The 15,319-nt window shown below is 42.5% G+C and overlaps 2 protein-coding genes across 3 annotated transcripts in view; one reads left to right on the forward strand and one right to left on the reverse strand.

Moving 5' to 3' along the window:
* The window catches only part of TNFRSF21 (TNF receptor superfamily member 21), a 1,117,265-nt gene that overhangs the window by 925,691 nt on the left and 176,255 nt on the right, over positions 1-15,319 (forward strand). The window lies entirely within an intron of this gene.
* On the reverse strand, positions 2,136-10,572 carry LOC126046267 (adhesion G protein-coupled receptor F4-like). Its single transcript, XM_049818449.1, has 8 exons — positions 10,498-10,572; positions 9,548-9,584; positions 9,252-9,412; positions 8,372-8,662; positions 6,277-7,641; positions 5,525-5,566; positions 5,360-5,419; positions 2,136-3,226 (listed from the first exon to the last, which is right to left on the reverse strand). Exons 1-8 carry the CDS (start codon positions 10,570-10,572, stop codon positions 3,221-3,223), a joined length of 2,037 nt encoding a protein of 678 aa, XP_049674406.1. The 3' UTR covers positions 2,136-3,220.

Here is a 15,319-nt window from a genome sequence, read left to right on the forward strand (position 1 = left end):
CAACCTTAGAACGTGGCTGCAGTGACAGAAGGACTATTTTTGTAAGATCAGAAGAGGCATGCACCTTTTTTCAAAGCTTGAATTAGCCTCAAGGTATCACTGAAGTCGGACTGGGTTTCGGGTACAATGGGAACCTTCAGGGCCTGAAGGAACACGGTATCCAACTAAATGTGACCTGAAACAAAGGCTGCACGTAAGCAAGTTTACAAGCTTTACACCATTAGAAAGGTTTCTCTGTTAGGCCCAGATGGAAGCCGTTCAAGAAAAACATTTCTAACTACAGTGTTCAGAGCAAAACCATGGAAAGATTTGATTACATCAAAAGATAACAGAAAAATATAAAAGTCCAGTGGCATTCAATATTGATTATGTCCCCCTCAGGAAAATGAAAACAAACAAAAAAATCTGGTTTATAGCGCAGATGATGTTAGAAATCGTAAACCAAGCCATCAGCATCACCTTGCCCATAGGACATCTGACCTAGGGGAATACTGTTGGGTTTATAATTTTGACCCCATCGCATTCACAGACATGCTAACAATATATTTACATAGTACTACCAGCCTAAACAAAACCACTGAAACTGGAGCCAGAGAAGGAGGCAGTGCTCCCACGGGGCTCTCTCCCAGGAGCACACCCACTAGAGATTTTAGGTGCATCTTCACTGTGGGGCCAGAGGTGAAAAAGTGCTGGATGTCCAAAATTGTGCTTTCCCCCCCATAACCCCGAAATCGGGTTTAAGTGCAGGAGGGATATTACCCTACAAACCCCGCTTGCCTAACAACGTGTATTGTTAACACCTAAAGCCAAGCAGACTGACCACAGGACATGGCGACACTTCTCACCAAGGCAAAGCCGCGACCCGGACCCAGAGCCACGCAACGCCTTTGCGAAGGACCACAGGTCAAAAACCCACCGGTTCTCGGAGCCGGGAACAGCAGGCTGGAAGCGTGCCTGGAGCTAGCAGTGCCAAGCCTCGTGGTGCAGGCCAACATCTACCGTAAGCCCATTTTATAGGGCAAGCCAGCAGCCTTGTTAACAGCCTGCCAAGACTCTGCTGGTTTGGCATCTTCTTCTCTTTTGATCCACCAGCTGTGAAGGAGATGCCTGTGCTAGAGAGAAAAAGAGGGGGGAAAAGTGCCTGGCTCCGGAAAGGAAACATAAAACTTGAGGTATTTGAGGTAAATTAATGTTCTGCCCAGGAACTTGTTCTAGTGTTGTCGTGGTTTAACCCCAGGCAGCAGTTAGGCACCACGCAGCTGCTCACTCACTTCCCCCCCTCACCCAGTGGGACAGAGGAGAGAATCGGGGAAAAAAAAGTAAAACTCGTGGGTTGAGATAAAACCAGTTTAATAGAACAGAAAGAAAGAAACTAATAATGATCATAATAACAATAATAATAATAAAAGGATTGGAATATACAAGTGATGCACAATGCAATTTCTCACCGCTCGCCAACCGATGCCCAGTTAGTTCCCGAGCGATGATTCCCCCAGCCCCACTCCCCCCAGTTTACATACTGGGCATGACGTCACATGGTATGGGATATCCCTCTGGCCAGTTTGGGTCAGCTGACCTGGCTGTGTCCCTTCCCAACTTCTTGTGCCCCTCCAGCCTTCTTGCTGGCTGGGCAGGAGAAGCTGAAAAATTCTGGACTTCAGGGGAGGAAACCGAAGGGAAGGAAAGAAAAAACCCTCTAAGCGCTTCAAGGAGAGAAAGAAACTAAAGCACAGAAGATGCTGCTTGACACCAAGAAGCAGACTTTGGGGGAATGGTCTTTTTAAATTTGTTACAGCAGCATATAAGCCCAATTTTATCTTTACCTGATCAAAGCTCTCCAACATGCAAATGTGCTGTATGAAAAGAGCAGGGATAGTCTCCTGTAACAAGACTACAGTCTATGAGGAAAGAAGATAGGAGAGGAAAGCGCAAGGATGCAACAGAGTCCTGGGGACAAGGACTGTCTCATGGCCCAGGGCAGAGCTCTGCCCTCCAGATCACCCCCTCCAGAGCCCGAGCTTCTCCCCCCACGAGACATCTGGCTGTGAGTTTTTCCATAATACCTGTCAGATGCCCCACATCCCTCAGTTCATTGGCCAAGGTATTTTTCTCCTTCAGTAAAGGGATGTTGATGACATTAAACAGCATTATTTCAATTAAATCTTCTATATCTCAAATGTACGTAAAGCCACAGGGGGATGAGTGATTTCTGACTTGAGTAATACCAGCTAATATTAAAGGGCATTTATCTGCTTTTTTTGGTAGAGGAGAATAAGGACCACTTACTAGAAATGATGACAAAATTTCAACTTTATTGCCATTTGAAAGCATCAATTTGTCCTGACAAGAGACAATAATGTTTCTATCAACGCTTTCATTAGAAAGGGTTTCTCAGACCAAGGACTGATTTTCTAATGAAACCAGATACACCATCACACACGGACAAACCATTTCCTTTGTTAGCACAGTGCACAGGAGATCTCCATCCACTTGATTCAACTCTGAAGCACATTCAAAGCTTGCTTTCCCACATCTAAAGAGGGAAACGAACTATTTGCAGAGTGCTCTTTCTTGTTTATCTCTATCATCTTCTTGCAGGATTGGAAAAAGAATGAAAATTCTGTCCTGACAGACCGAAAAAGGGCTTTGTACAATTTCTCTGACACACAAGTACTGAGATGGAGAGAACAGCTGTAATGCAGAAACAGAGTTACGTCATCCATCAGTCAGGGATGACAAATGGAAATGATGAATACAGTGCCACCTAATAGAATCACTTTAGATCAGAGACAGCCAAAACCAGCTAGATAACACTCAACATTTGTATATCGCATTAAAAATTAAATAATTTTAGAACAGCTCCACATGCTGTACAGCTCCTTATTGCACTGACATTAAAAAAAAAGAAGGAGGAAACTGAAGCACTGAAACGGCAACCGAGGACAAACTCTCCTCAGAGCAGTTTTCACAAAGGTAAGAAACAACCTTCATGTTTCCTCCAAGGGCTGCACCAACACCGATGGTTTCCTGCTCCTGACAGCAGGTTCAGGGCCTTTTCTCTTCTGGTTTTCACGATGCTTCCCACGGTCACGCTCCAAGACAGCGCTGTCCACGCTCCAAGCCGGTCAGCCACTTTGGTTCATCTCAAACCAGGATTTCTGTGTAAGAAGTGCTCCTTTTCCTCTCGCTGGTCAGATCCACTGAAGACAACTGTGCACTGCTAGGACTAGGAGAAAACACATCAGCAGGTCAGGTTAGATGTAATCGTCCATGTAGGTGGAGGTTCCATTTCAAACAGGAGGTGCCTCAGAGTCCTGCGAGAAACGCCACAAGATGATCGTCTTAAAATCTGACCCAGAAAAAAGGCTCTTAGAGTCACAAGAAAATAGGAGACTTGAAGCAAAACTCTGCATAACCCTTCTAGATGTTTTACATACTCACCATTAAACCCCCAGATGCACAGTCCCATTCTGAAGCTCTGTGAAACAAGATTTTTAATATTTTTTTTTTAACAATCATTTCAGGTGTGACAAACTTTTCCAGCTCTCATGACTCAAGTTCCATATTTACATCCAAGTTTACAAAAGTGGATGACTAACATTTTCCTCTTCTCTGTTACACAATGGTAAACACCTCCATGTGGTCTCTTCCACCCAGGTGAGTGACATTGACCCAAGTTCTTGGGCACATGCAGCCATAGTTGCCACATCAAGTTTTACCCAGTGAGATCACTTAATACTTTTATAGTAAATGTTGCTGAGTCATGGGATTAGTGATATTTGCACCTGTTTTTTCCAGAATATTATATTGGTAGTGACTTGAAAGAATTTTAACTTTCAATCCTGACCTACAGCCTGTTGTTTCACTTCTTCACTGTTATTTGGATCCTGGATCTGTAAAAGCAGGAGTTGTAACCTCTGTTTATTAAATATGGAGCAATCTCAAACACTTGCCTTCTCTTTTTTTTTCCCCTCTCTTAGGTAGGAAATAGTTAATTTTAGCACAAGTTTTGGGGTTGGGTCTCATTATTTGTTTTTCATTTTGGGGCTTTGTTTTGGGTTATGCTTTGTTGTGGGAGGGGGTTTGTTTGGGGTTCTTTGGATGGTTTTTCTGTGGTTGTTTTGTTTTGAGAGGACCTTCTGCACTGCATTTAAACTTGGCACGTAATATCCGTGCTGGACACAACTGAAGACCAAACTGGAGAGGAGGGATGCAGAGGAATCACAAGTTCTACAAACACGCAGCCTCTCTTGCGCCGAATGACCCAAAGCACACCAGGCGATGCTGACAGCAGAGAGGAGGTACCGTTTCCTTAACCCCTCTATTTTTTCCTCAGAAACCAAGGACATTTGGACACACTGTCACTAAAAGACACTCTGCAGCTCTCAATACTAGAATCAGGACTGGTTAGTAAAAAAACTGGAGAAAAGTAAGGAAATATCTTTATTGTTCCAAAGTTCAAACTGAACTGACACAGCTTCTTTTGGTGGATAGCAGGAGCACTGCAGACGACTCTTGAGAGACAGCTGAAGGGGATTCCCTTTTACAAATACAGTGTGAAACCATTAAAGCCTTGGTACCAAAAGAAATCTGACAAACAGCAGATAAAAGTTTTCCAGCAGAGGTAGGAAACACTAACTCAATGATGTCAACACATCAATTCTGCCTATGTTTTCCTAGGAAGCTGCTGAAACACAGTTGTTTCCTTACGGTTTAAACATTTCATTTTAATGAATTGCCCCAATATTTAAAAAAACTCAAGCTCTTTTGAGTACACAACATTGATTAGCACCAAACGTACTGGCTGGGCTCCAAATGGTTTCCATGCTGAGCTGACATTCAGCTGGAAGCGGAACAATCCTCTGACATCCTAGAGCAGCCCTGCTGTCGTACAGATCCATATTTTTGTGAAGGTGGCAAACAGGTCATTATATTGGGATTTTGGACTCTTAATTCTGTTCCTTACTTAGTCAGTAACCTTAAAGTAGATATATTTTACAGATGGGAAAAAAGTCATAGGCATTCTCTACCTAGAGGGCTTTGATATCTACAGGTGAAGAGATCAGATTAAAATACCATTTTTAATTTCGTAACAGGAACAGTAGGTTACGTAGAGTTCATAAAAATCTACAGATTGCCATTGCTAATATTTAGAAGCTTAATAATCTGAACATTCTTTTGAGATACCTGTATTTCCTTCAGCAAACACTTGCCTCAGAAAAGCTTTAAACTAGGTAAGATTTAGTGCCTGGTTCCATTCTCTCCATATACAAATAAGAAGGTGTGTAAGTTGGTATAAATTTTAAATTAAGCCATTAAGGGAGGAAAAAAAAAAAAAAAAACAAACCCCAAACTTTACCTTTGCTAGACTACACCTCCACTTTGATGAAATCCAGTTCATCCTTAAGGCTTCTCTTGTCTGTAGATTTAAAAAAAAAATAAAAAAAAAATTAAAGGGAAGAGTTTCTCAAAGTGTAGAAAATGTTTATATCATTTAGAACAAGTGCTGAAGTGACCCAAGTACCTTTCTGTCCAGAAGTGTTCCAAACAACAGGATGAAGAACCCCTAAAAAATTGCAAAAAAAATTAACAAAACCAGCATAACCACATGACGTTTCTGAAATGCTTCTAGATGTCGTTTCCTTAAGGATGGAAAAAATACTGTTTTTGTCAGTGTAATAGATCTCACCACATATGACTCAGATAACAGCAATACGCAAAATGAGTTTATCCACCCAGGTCACACGGACTGTCTGGGAATGTCAAGAATGGATATATAACCCATGCTAATTCTCATTACGAACTGGACGGATGGGTACATACCAGGACTTTCTCAACCCACTTAGAAGCAGTATTAGCCAAGAAGAGCTAGGGCAGACTGGCCATACAACAGTATGTCAGGTAACATTGCATGTCTGTACTGATGAGTTAAATAAAATCATCTTCAATGGCAAGTGAGAATTTCCTGTGTATTTGTTAAGCGATGAGACATCTTTGCAATTACTGGACATTAAGCAGTGTACTTTAACATAAATTTGTCATCTTAATTCTTCATCCCACTTCACACCAACTAGTTTGTTCCATTACCCATCTGCATCTACTGTGCCAATGCAGGATGCCTACTGCATGCACTGTGTAAGGTAGTTAAGCTGAAGGGAAAGCCTAGATCCTGTTTTTCATGCACAGCTCAAGCTGCCAGACCCTCCTAGGTCTGCTACCTTATCCCAAGCTCAGCAGAGTCTGAGGACGTGCTATTCTCAGTCTCACTGAGCTTACCTGGAAGGCGTTCAGCAGCGCAAACGTAACGTGGAATGCCAGAGAGCGGCTGTCGACAATTGTTGCTAATCCAAACCCCCAGGTGAGACCCAGAAGAGGTGTCAGAAGGACCACGTTTTTGCTAATTCGGATCATGTTGCTCAAATCTTGTGACTTGCAGCCTTCTCCAACAGCGGATCTCCCAGTCTTCACCACGACCACCACCACCACCACCACGTTCACAACGACGATGCCCAGAGCGGGTACAACAAAGGCCAAAAGGGCTTTCGTTTCATGCCAATTGAGCCAGCAGGTTCCACTCCTTAAATACCCATTTTTTGGTTCAGTAATAGCAACAGTGAGGATAGATATGACCAAGGGACATCCATATCCAATAGAGAATGCTGTAGCTATGAATACCGATCTCGTTATCTTAAAAAAAATTAATAATAATCCATAGAGAATCAAGAGGCCCAGGGTAAACATCCAAAAAAACATGGCAAGATAGAAAAAGTGAAGGAAAAAAGTGGCTGCTACACACAACTGGTAGTTTAGGGCTGTATTGTGCACAACAGCCGCGAAGATGAACAAAACATCTGCAATGAGAAGCGATGTAGCAATGTTGACCAAACAAAAATGGCGCATGTAGGTTATTTCAGTTTTTGTAACGTGATGCCAGACAACAGTCTCGATGACAAGGCAGAGAACCAAGCTGAAAATGGAAAGGCCTAACCCTACGCGTGTAATGTAATCCAGCACTGCATTTCGCAGCACGGTGGGGGACATCAAAATGGAGAAGGATTTGAATGTCCGACGGTGATGCTTGCAGATGCAAACAACACTGCTGATGTTGTCAGACTTCATTTTGCATGCCCTGTGATCCCATCTCCTTTCAGTAGAGTGCCACCCAACACACTGAGACTTGACGCTCTCCAGTTTATTCACCTTTTCGAAGATGAGCAAAATATGCTGAAGCTCTTCTGGCAGAGACACCGATAACACCATTCCATTCACAAAAACAGGGTCCAACCGGTTGGTTTCTAGAATGGCTCCAAGCGTTGGAAGTGCAATGCTGATGGCTTTGGAAGTCTTGGGTAACTTCAAAAGCTCTTCTTCTGGAATGACCACATGCCCAGTGATATCTCCTGTGTTATTGAACTCCATAGAAAAATCAAAGCTCTTTCCTGAAGTATTTTTATATATGCTGTAGCCTTTTATAGAGATGAAGTGCTCCTGTACACTTTCCGACCCATTCCTTAGAAGAAGTTTCCCTGCAAATAAATTCACTGAGTCCAGCAATATTGAACTGGCGTTTCTATCCTTTACAAAAGCCCAGTTGGAAATGATGGAGCTGTTCAGAATATGGTTTGCTATCCTGCTGTAACTCTGAAACAAACAAGAAAAAAAAAAGGTTTTTTTTATGTTAAAAGAAACCAGCTGTTATTCCACTGGCAGAGCCTCAGAAAGGCTCATTTAATTCAAGAGTGATTTCTATAAAAGGAATATTCTTCTTTGACAATGAACAGGTTCCCATGATCCATCCCAGTCAAACCCAAACATCTCCTTGGCATGGTCACTACCAGAATTGTCCTATCCTTTTCATATCATAGCTCAAGAGATGATTAGGGAAGCAAGTATAAAGCAAAAATCAGGACACCTAAGTTTATTCCAGATGCTGACCTGCCATGCACATCTGCTTTATATCACCCTCCCTATATTTCTTCCCCCACCTCTCTGAGTTCATCAGGGAAAGATGTCGGTTTTCATTGTGCAACACATGACAACACATGATGGGTCAGCATCTCCAAGGCTGCCTTCCCTACGGTGCCATGCTTCAAAAATTAATTCTTCCTTGTGCTGCTCTCCCATGTCTGTAACAGCAGTTCCTGAAAACAATTTTGTTTTTAAAGTGAATTCCACAGAGTATTTTCACCATACATGAACAGGTCAAACAGTTTCTCTGACAACAAAATACGGCCCTCTCTGGAAACTTTCCGGGTGATCTCCTTGTGACTAGCAGCCACCACTTCATTGGATAGTGGCTATAAGGACAAAACATTGTATGGATGCTCTGGTAAGCTCAGAAACATGTCCTGAAGCCCATAAAAGTAAATACCTGCATTTTTTTTCTATTGACATTCTCTGATAACAGCAGGGAAATCTTCTTTAGCAATTCCACTATATCAGCAATGTTTCCTGGAATGGCTGGGGAAGACAGGATATCTGGGATGATGCATGAAAAATCAGCTCGGCAGTTACTATTCCCATGGTCATCAGCACCGAAATATTTTGCTCCACCTCCAGGCCTCCCATGCACTGGCTTTCCTTCCCCTACAAAAGGAAGGCGTCCTCCAGCAACACTAACATGTCCTCCAGAGCTTGGAAGGAGATCACGTTCAGAAATCCTCTGGAGGGAGGAAAATAAATTTGAGAAAATTAATGGAGAGAATGAAAATGAAGCTACAGCTACAATCAGGCAAAAGGTACAGTGCAGGGCTGTGCAATGAATGTGCTGGATGGCCTGAAACCAGGGACCAAAGCTCACCTGAGAAGAACGTCTTGCTCGTACAACACACATGAAGGAAGGGGCAAGAACTAAATGCAGTGCCTTATTCTTAAAGTGACTGGAATGAAGTTCTTTATTTTGTAGTTGGGGAGAATTTACGGTGAATCATCTGATTATTACAGATATTGGTGTTGCTCTTTTCTCAGGTTCATCCTAGTGTATCATTGTCCTGGTTTAGATTCACATGAGGAACATTAGCCAAGTGAACAAGGCACCTTCATTTCTGAATTATGTTTCTACACAGGAATTTCCCAAATTTATTTCCTGTCGCTTCATTTATGATGAAGTCAAAGCCTGTTATCAAAGTAATCTGTGTTTTAGGATCCCATCTTCTTCCCTTTGCTCAAGACTGAAAGCGTGTGGAGGGAGGGGCTGTCTTTGCTAGAAATTAGGAGCATAGGCTAACGTAGATGCATAACAGTTACCTCACCTGAAAAAGGGACTGAACATCCAGGCTTGCACAGGCGTCTGTGAACATTTGCCACTTTCTGTCTGCACAGACAAAGCTTGTCTCCCCGTGGAAGGAGGGAGAACAAGGCTGAATACAAATAGCTCCGTTATCTTTGCAGGGAATGAGATTTATACAGTCATCTGAAAAACAGATCAAGCAGATATTGTTATAAGGTGTAAGACCATGGGCCAAGAGGTGAGTATCAGGGTGTAAAGTATTGAAAACTGGTAACACCTCACAAAGAATTAACAAAGATACATAGCTATTCACCGTACCTTGCTGATAACCAGTCTTTGATTCCTTACCGACAACCTGAAAAATAAGAAGTGTAATGTAGATTGAATGTTAAAACAAATAAAAGATGACTCCTTGGCACAAACCAGAAAGGAGATTTCAAGGGCAAAATAGTCCTTTCAAGGTCCAGAATGCAAAGGTCATGGCCCCTTGCTTGTACGGACCAACTGAGAACTCTCTACTAACAGTTTGTCTCTGCATTAATCCTTCAGTTGTACCCTTCTACTGAAATGACATACTGAGCTAGTGGACAGGATCACACACGCCTCCAGCAGTTATTCCTCAGTCAAAAAGCCTGCATTAGGCTTAAGCTCTCCAGTATTTCTCACGTTGATGAGAACATGCAACTTATTGATGAGGATATGTGATCGATATGACTTTTGCCGTAAGATGAACGTACAGTTGTACAAACACCAATGGCTGCTTTGCTCCTCTCCCAGCTGGGAAGCGATCCCAAGGTAGGCATCCCCGGCTCCCGCAGGCAGGACCACTTGCTGGGACTGCGAGTCGTAATCCAGAACAGCTTCCATCACTGCGTGGTCAAATGGTCTATCATCTACAGCCAGCCAAACCCTGCCAGTCTGGAAGGAAAGCCTGGCTACGCAATGCCCTGGAAATTGCACTGTTACTGCGGGGGAGAGCAGGCTGAGTAGCAGATTTCTAACGCTCCAAGGGTTGCGCTGGAGGTTGCTTGGCCTACTGAACGTACCGAATACTTCAGAGTGTTTTCTCCTGTAGTGACAGGACAAGGGGCAACGGTTTTAAACTGAAAGAGGGTAGATTTAGATCAGATGAGGAAGAAAGTTTTTTATAATGAGAGTGGTGAGGCACTGGGACATGTTGCCCAGAGAAGTTGTGGATGCCCCATCACTGGAAGTGTTCAAGGGCAAGTGGGATGGGGATTTCAGCAACCTGGTCTAGTGAAACTCACCCCGAGAGCAGCACATGGTGCGGCCAGAAAGTGCACAGCCCAAAAGAGGAGACAGTGGGCTACCCTCACATCCATCGCCTCCCATTTACTGCTTTCCTCCTGCAAGAAAGAGATGTTAAAGAATTTTAGACATATCTGTTTTCACCTGTGAACATAGTCCAGTTTGTAAGAGAGCAGCTAAACCCATCCCAAAGACTGTCCTTACTGGGCTTGCAAGGCAATTTTCAGATATTTTTTAAGTTTTTTAATGAGAATTATTTATTTTTGAACCTTTTCTTAAAAATAAAAAAATTAAAATAATCTGTCCAACACTGGAAGTTACTGCATTAATAATTTACTGTAACCTGCAAGGTGGAGAGCTTATTAAAGCAGTTCAGCCTGTGGTTCCCTTTTGAAGGGATTTAAGACAGCCTCACCTCCACTGGGTTCCACACTGCTACTCTGCCTCCTTGGGCAGTTCCTGATGAGACCTGCGTGTGAGGTAGGAAATTTGGGCCCTTGGGGCTCAGGTATCCAAATCCGAGAAACAAGGACCAGACTGAAACGTTATTTGCTTCGCAGAAGTATTCAGGCCTCTGCTCCCCCCATGAAGTTTCCTGTGGTCCTTGGTAGAAGCTTAATATCCTGGGATGCAACTTGTTACAGGCATATTTACTGGAGGAAAATAATCCAGTAAAGGGAATGAAGAAAAAAATGATGCACTCTATCACATCTGATTATTAGATGCCATACATGTCTAACAAAAAAAAAACCAAACAAAAAAACCAGCTCCTGTAGATTCAACAGAATTGAGACATTGACCTTCTATCACTGGATGTATAAGTAGATTAAGCCATGTACTAAAAAAAAATAAAATCCATACAATGGATGCAAGGTGACAAAAGCAGGATGATGGCTGGTTTTCAGAAGATGCACACAGGAGAAGGCTGGACAAATCACCGTGCTTTGATATAAGACACTCAGATTTCCCCAAGACATACTGATCAGGACAGAGGATGCTGAAACAGAAGGGGTCCTGCACTGACGGAGCAGAGATGTGTTTTTCTATCCAAGAAACTCCAAGCTCTCGCAATCTGATGGCTTCAAAGGACCAGGCACACAGGTGGCTGCCCCCTTCACCTGTGACATTTGTTCACCTTACTGTCTTTTGATATCTGCAGGTTTATTACTTAATTACAAAAAGATCACAAAGGGAAGAGCCAGATCGATGCACTGAATTTCTAAGCTAGCTCTAAAGGAGAACCTCGTGCCAGTCTCTGAATTCAACTGGTATTAATAAAAGCATTTTCTGGGTTTAAAGCTAGCAACTATTAGCTCTTCTAAGGAAATAAAATGGATAAGGAGAAGTGAACCAAAAGACTCGGATCAATATTGCCGAAGAACAGGAGGCGGCTGGGAAACACCTACAGGTTTGAAGCAAAGGGTTGTATTGAATTCTTTTCCGATTTTTGCAGTCATTAAATGTTTACTCTATGCTCCTAGCCCTAATTCCATTTCACAGCTGGGAATCCTTGAGCACGTCAAGTTTCATCACTAATTAATTCATATTCATTTGGTATTTAATCACTGATATAACTCCACCTAGGGCTGTTACCTTTAAGTGAGGCAGAAATCTGGGACAGCTCCAGGTATCTGAGGCTCACCAAGATACTGGCCCATGTTACCAGCAAAACACTGATCTTGCTCAGTTGCATTGCTTGACTCATCATGGAAACCACCCGGTCTCACCACTGCAAGAATGTGCCAAGGTAACTACTATGCAGCAGTAGAAACTTAGAGCAAAACAGGTAATACAGCAGCAAGTCACCGTCACTTTAGGGAAAAAATATGGATATACCGACATAAGGCCACGGGAAAGCATATACAGCTACTCCTCTCCCTCCACAGCATCCAATTATGGTACTTTATCTAGATAAAGGATGATGTATAACTAATCATAAACTATCTACTTCCATTAATAGGAACACACAGTGTGAATGCAGGGTATCAGACAGTGATCTGGTCCAAACTCAGGCAATGCACTTTTTTTTTTTTTTTTTTTTTTTTCTCTTTTTGGAGAAAGGTCCATAAAAAGCAACTGAGCTGTTAATCCAAGACACCCCAGTTGAAAACTTGACACTTTTTTGAAAATCATCCCCTGGATGAAGAACACCTTGCCCCTTCATGCACCCATCCCTGCTGGGATTAATTCACATTTGCAAGGCACTAGGCTACTAACTTTGCCTCCTTTTTAAAAAAACCTAAACACGTTACCCCTCTCTTCCAGATGTTTCTGCTCCATCAGGGTACAGGCACGCGAGCAGCTGAGTTGTCAAAACCCTATCGGGTGGAAGGGACTTTCTAGTAAGAGGGCAATTCCATACCCTCAGGTATCTCCCACCCAACTCAGGAGATCGTCACCAGCTGCTGATCCTCCTTCTCCAGCTCATTTCATTTGGTCACAGCAGCCCGGGGTGGGGGAAAACCCTCAACAGGAGGGAAAGAGTAAGGAATGACTGGCTAGACAGTGGTTACGAGAAAGGAAAGAGCCTCTTAAAATACTAAAAAAAAAAGGGTAAACTGATCATGTATTTTAAAAGTAATCCATGTCGGTTAATGTATCATAACCTTAAATTCAAAGCCCTTACTCTGTGACTTCTGTTGGCTTAAAATCAAAGTGTTTTGTAAAACCTCACAAAACTATCCCTCCCTTCCACTACCCCAAGTTCTTTTGTGCTTTTTAATTTCTGGCAGGATGCATTGCAAGGCAGCCTGGCACGCCCTGCTCACAGCTACCCGAGGGCTCAGCTCAAGCAGCGACAACTGAGGGAACTACAGCCCCAGACTGGTGGACCCAAGGGCTCTGGCCAAAGTATCCTGCACAAAAATTACGAGCACATACTGTTGGAAAAAAAAAAAAAAATTACATCGGGCTGGACAAATATATTTCCCCAAACACTGCAAACTCGCACTGTTTGTATTTAACATTTTTTTAAAATATTAAATCTGTTTTTACAGAACCTAATCTATTATTTTTAGAGCTCGAATGCTACATGGCTGGCTTAAAACTCAATAAACCACCCTAATATGATCACTTGCCATTGCTCCCTAGCAAGTTAAAAAGGCTGCACAGCAGGAGACTTTAGAGTCTTCAACATGGTCATCCAGAGGTAAAAATTAAAGGTCTTAACTATACAGAATCGTATTATTTGTATTTTTAAAGGGACCACACTTGGAAAATATGAATTTAAGTAAAGCAAGTGCTGAGAGTGATCTTTACAGTAACTTTAGCTATGAGAAAATTTCAGATTTTCTTAAAAGTGACAACACTGTGATTAGAGACCAGTAACAAAGCTACAAGCAAAAACCTCAGAGGATAACTAAGATATCTAATTGTTTCCACAGATGTAAGGAGAATATAAAACTGAGGAAATAAGTGCAAAGTAAATACAGCCTAAGCAATTAAGTGCATTTTAGATTACGAATGAACCAATTTCACAAACCACTGATATTTTTCAAGCAGTTCTGGAAGAACATTGTTTTGCGATAGTACTTACTGGTTTTAGAAGTCTGGGTTCTACTGTAAGCAAAATTAATGCAGCCAGAGATCCTCGAGATACCACAGGCGAGTGTCCAACCATTCATCTGCTGCCATCGTGCCCCAGTCCCACTCTTACGGTCTTACCCAGTGGTGCTCGAGTGCTCTGATTCATTCAGTTTTCCCATGAAGAAATAACCTTGGGCATCAGCCTCCTCCTTTTCTTGCCCAACTGGATTAACATTGAGGAACCTGCAGATGACAATAAAGGTATTGCACTGCAAAATGACAAAACAAGTTACAAAACACACCCACAAAACTGCCAGATTGCCACCTTTGCCAGGAGTCCACACAGATGAATCACACCCGCGTAGTTTGTATCTTTCCTCCTCATGGAGAAGGCATCTTCTGCTCTTCTGTATTTAATAGATCGAGACTTTAAAGACCAAAAAAAAAAAAATCCATTATCAAAATCTGGTCAAGTTAATGTATTGCCCTTCATAAATCAAAGATGACACTACTGACAGTATCTCGCACAGCTGAAAAGCTCAATGAGCAAGTAATAATCTTTTCTTTACAGGCTGCACCCACTGTAAGGGGTGAGAGCTGTCTGCTGAACTTTCTGCCATGTTCACTGTTGCCTCCCTTCGTATTGGCTCACCTCCGATAGCCAGCAATTTACAGCAAGTAGTTTATCATAACAGACGAGCAATTCCTAACACACCTTTCACTCACAAGGCTGCTTTGGAAGAGAAGAGCTTTGGTCACTAATTTTTTCCACAGTCCTGCAATGTGTTTGTCATGAGCTTTCAGGGTTTCCTGTGATAATGTCATTTTGTCTGCTACCACAACTTCAGTCTGTCCTCAGCTACAAAGTAGGTCTCCAATTTTAGCCTAAAGATAGGTATTATTTACTGTTCTGTTTTGATCTAGCCAGCCTCGCATCTCACATTGGTAACAAGTAGGAATTAAGCCAAGCACAATTAGACACAGCCAACACAACCCATCTGGAAAGGTTAAATGACTTGCACTTGATACAGTACCAGGTAGAGATGAATTAAAAGGTGGCACCTTAGCTACCTTTTAAGTCAGAAGGGCCAAAGACCAGATCACATCAAGGTGCAGACACCTGTTGTAAAAGGCTTCTTCCCCTCGGCACCTGGAGTTGTGCTTCTACACATTCCCTGAACCTTTGCTACGATGGCAAGACTGAATACCCCTTGATTCTCAAACACCTCCCCAACCTAAGCAATAGTCCTCTGAAGGACACAAAGGCTGGCACACTTCAACACTCACACACACACA

The sequence above is a fragment of the Accipiter gentilis genome, chromosome 16, assembly GCF_929443795.1.
Source record: "Accipiter gentilis chromosome 16, bAccGen1.1, whole genome shotgun sequence".
NCBI lineage: Eukaryota > Metazoa > Chordata > Aves > Accipitriformes > Accipitridae > Astur > Astur gentilis.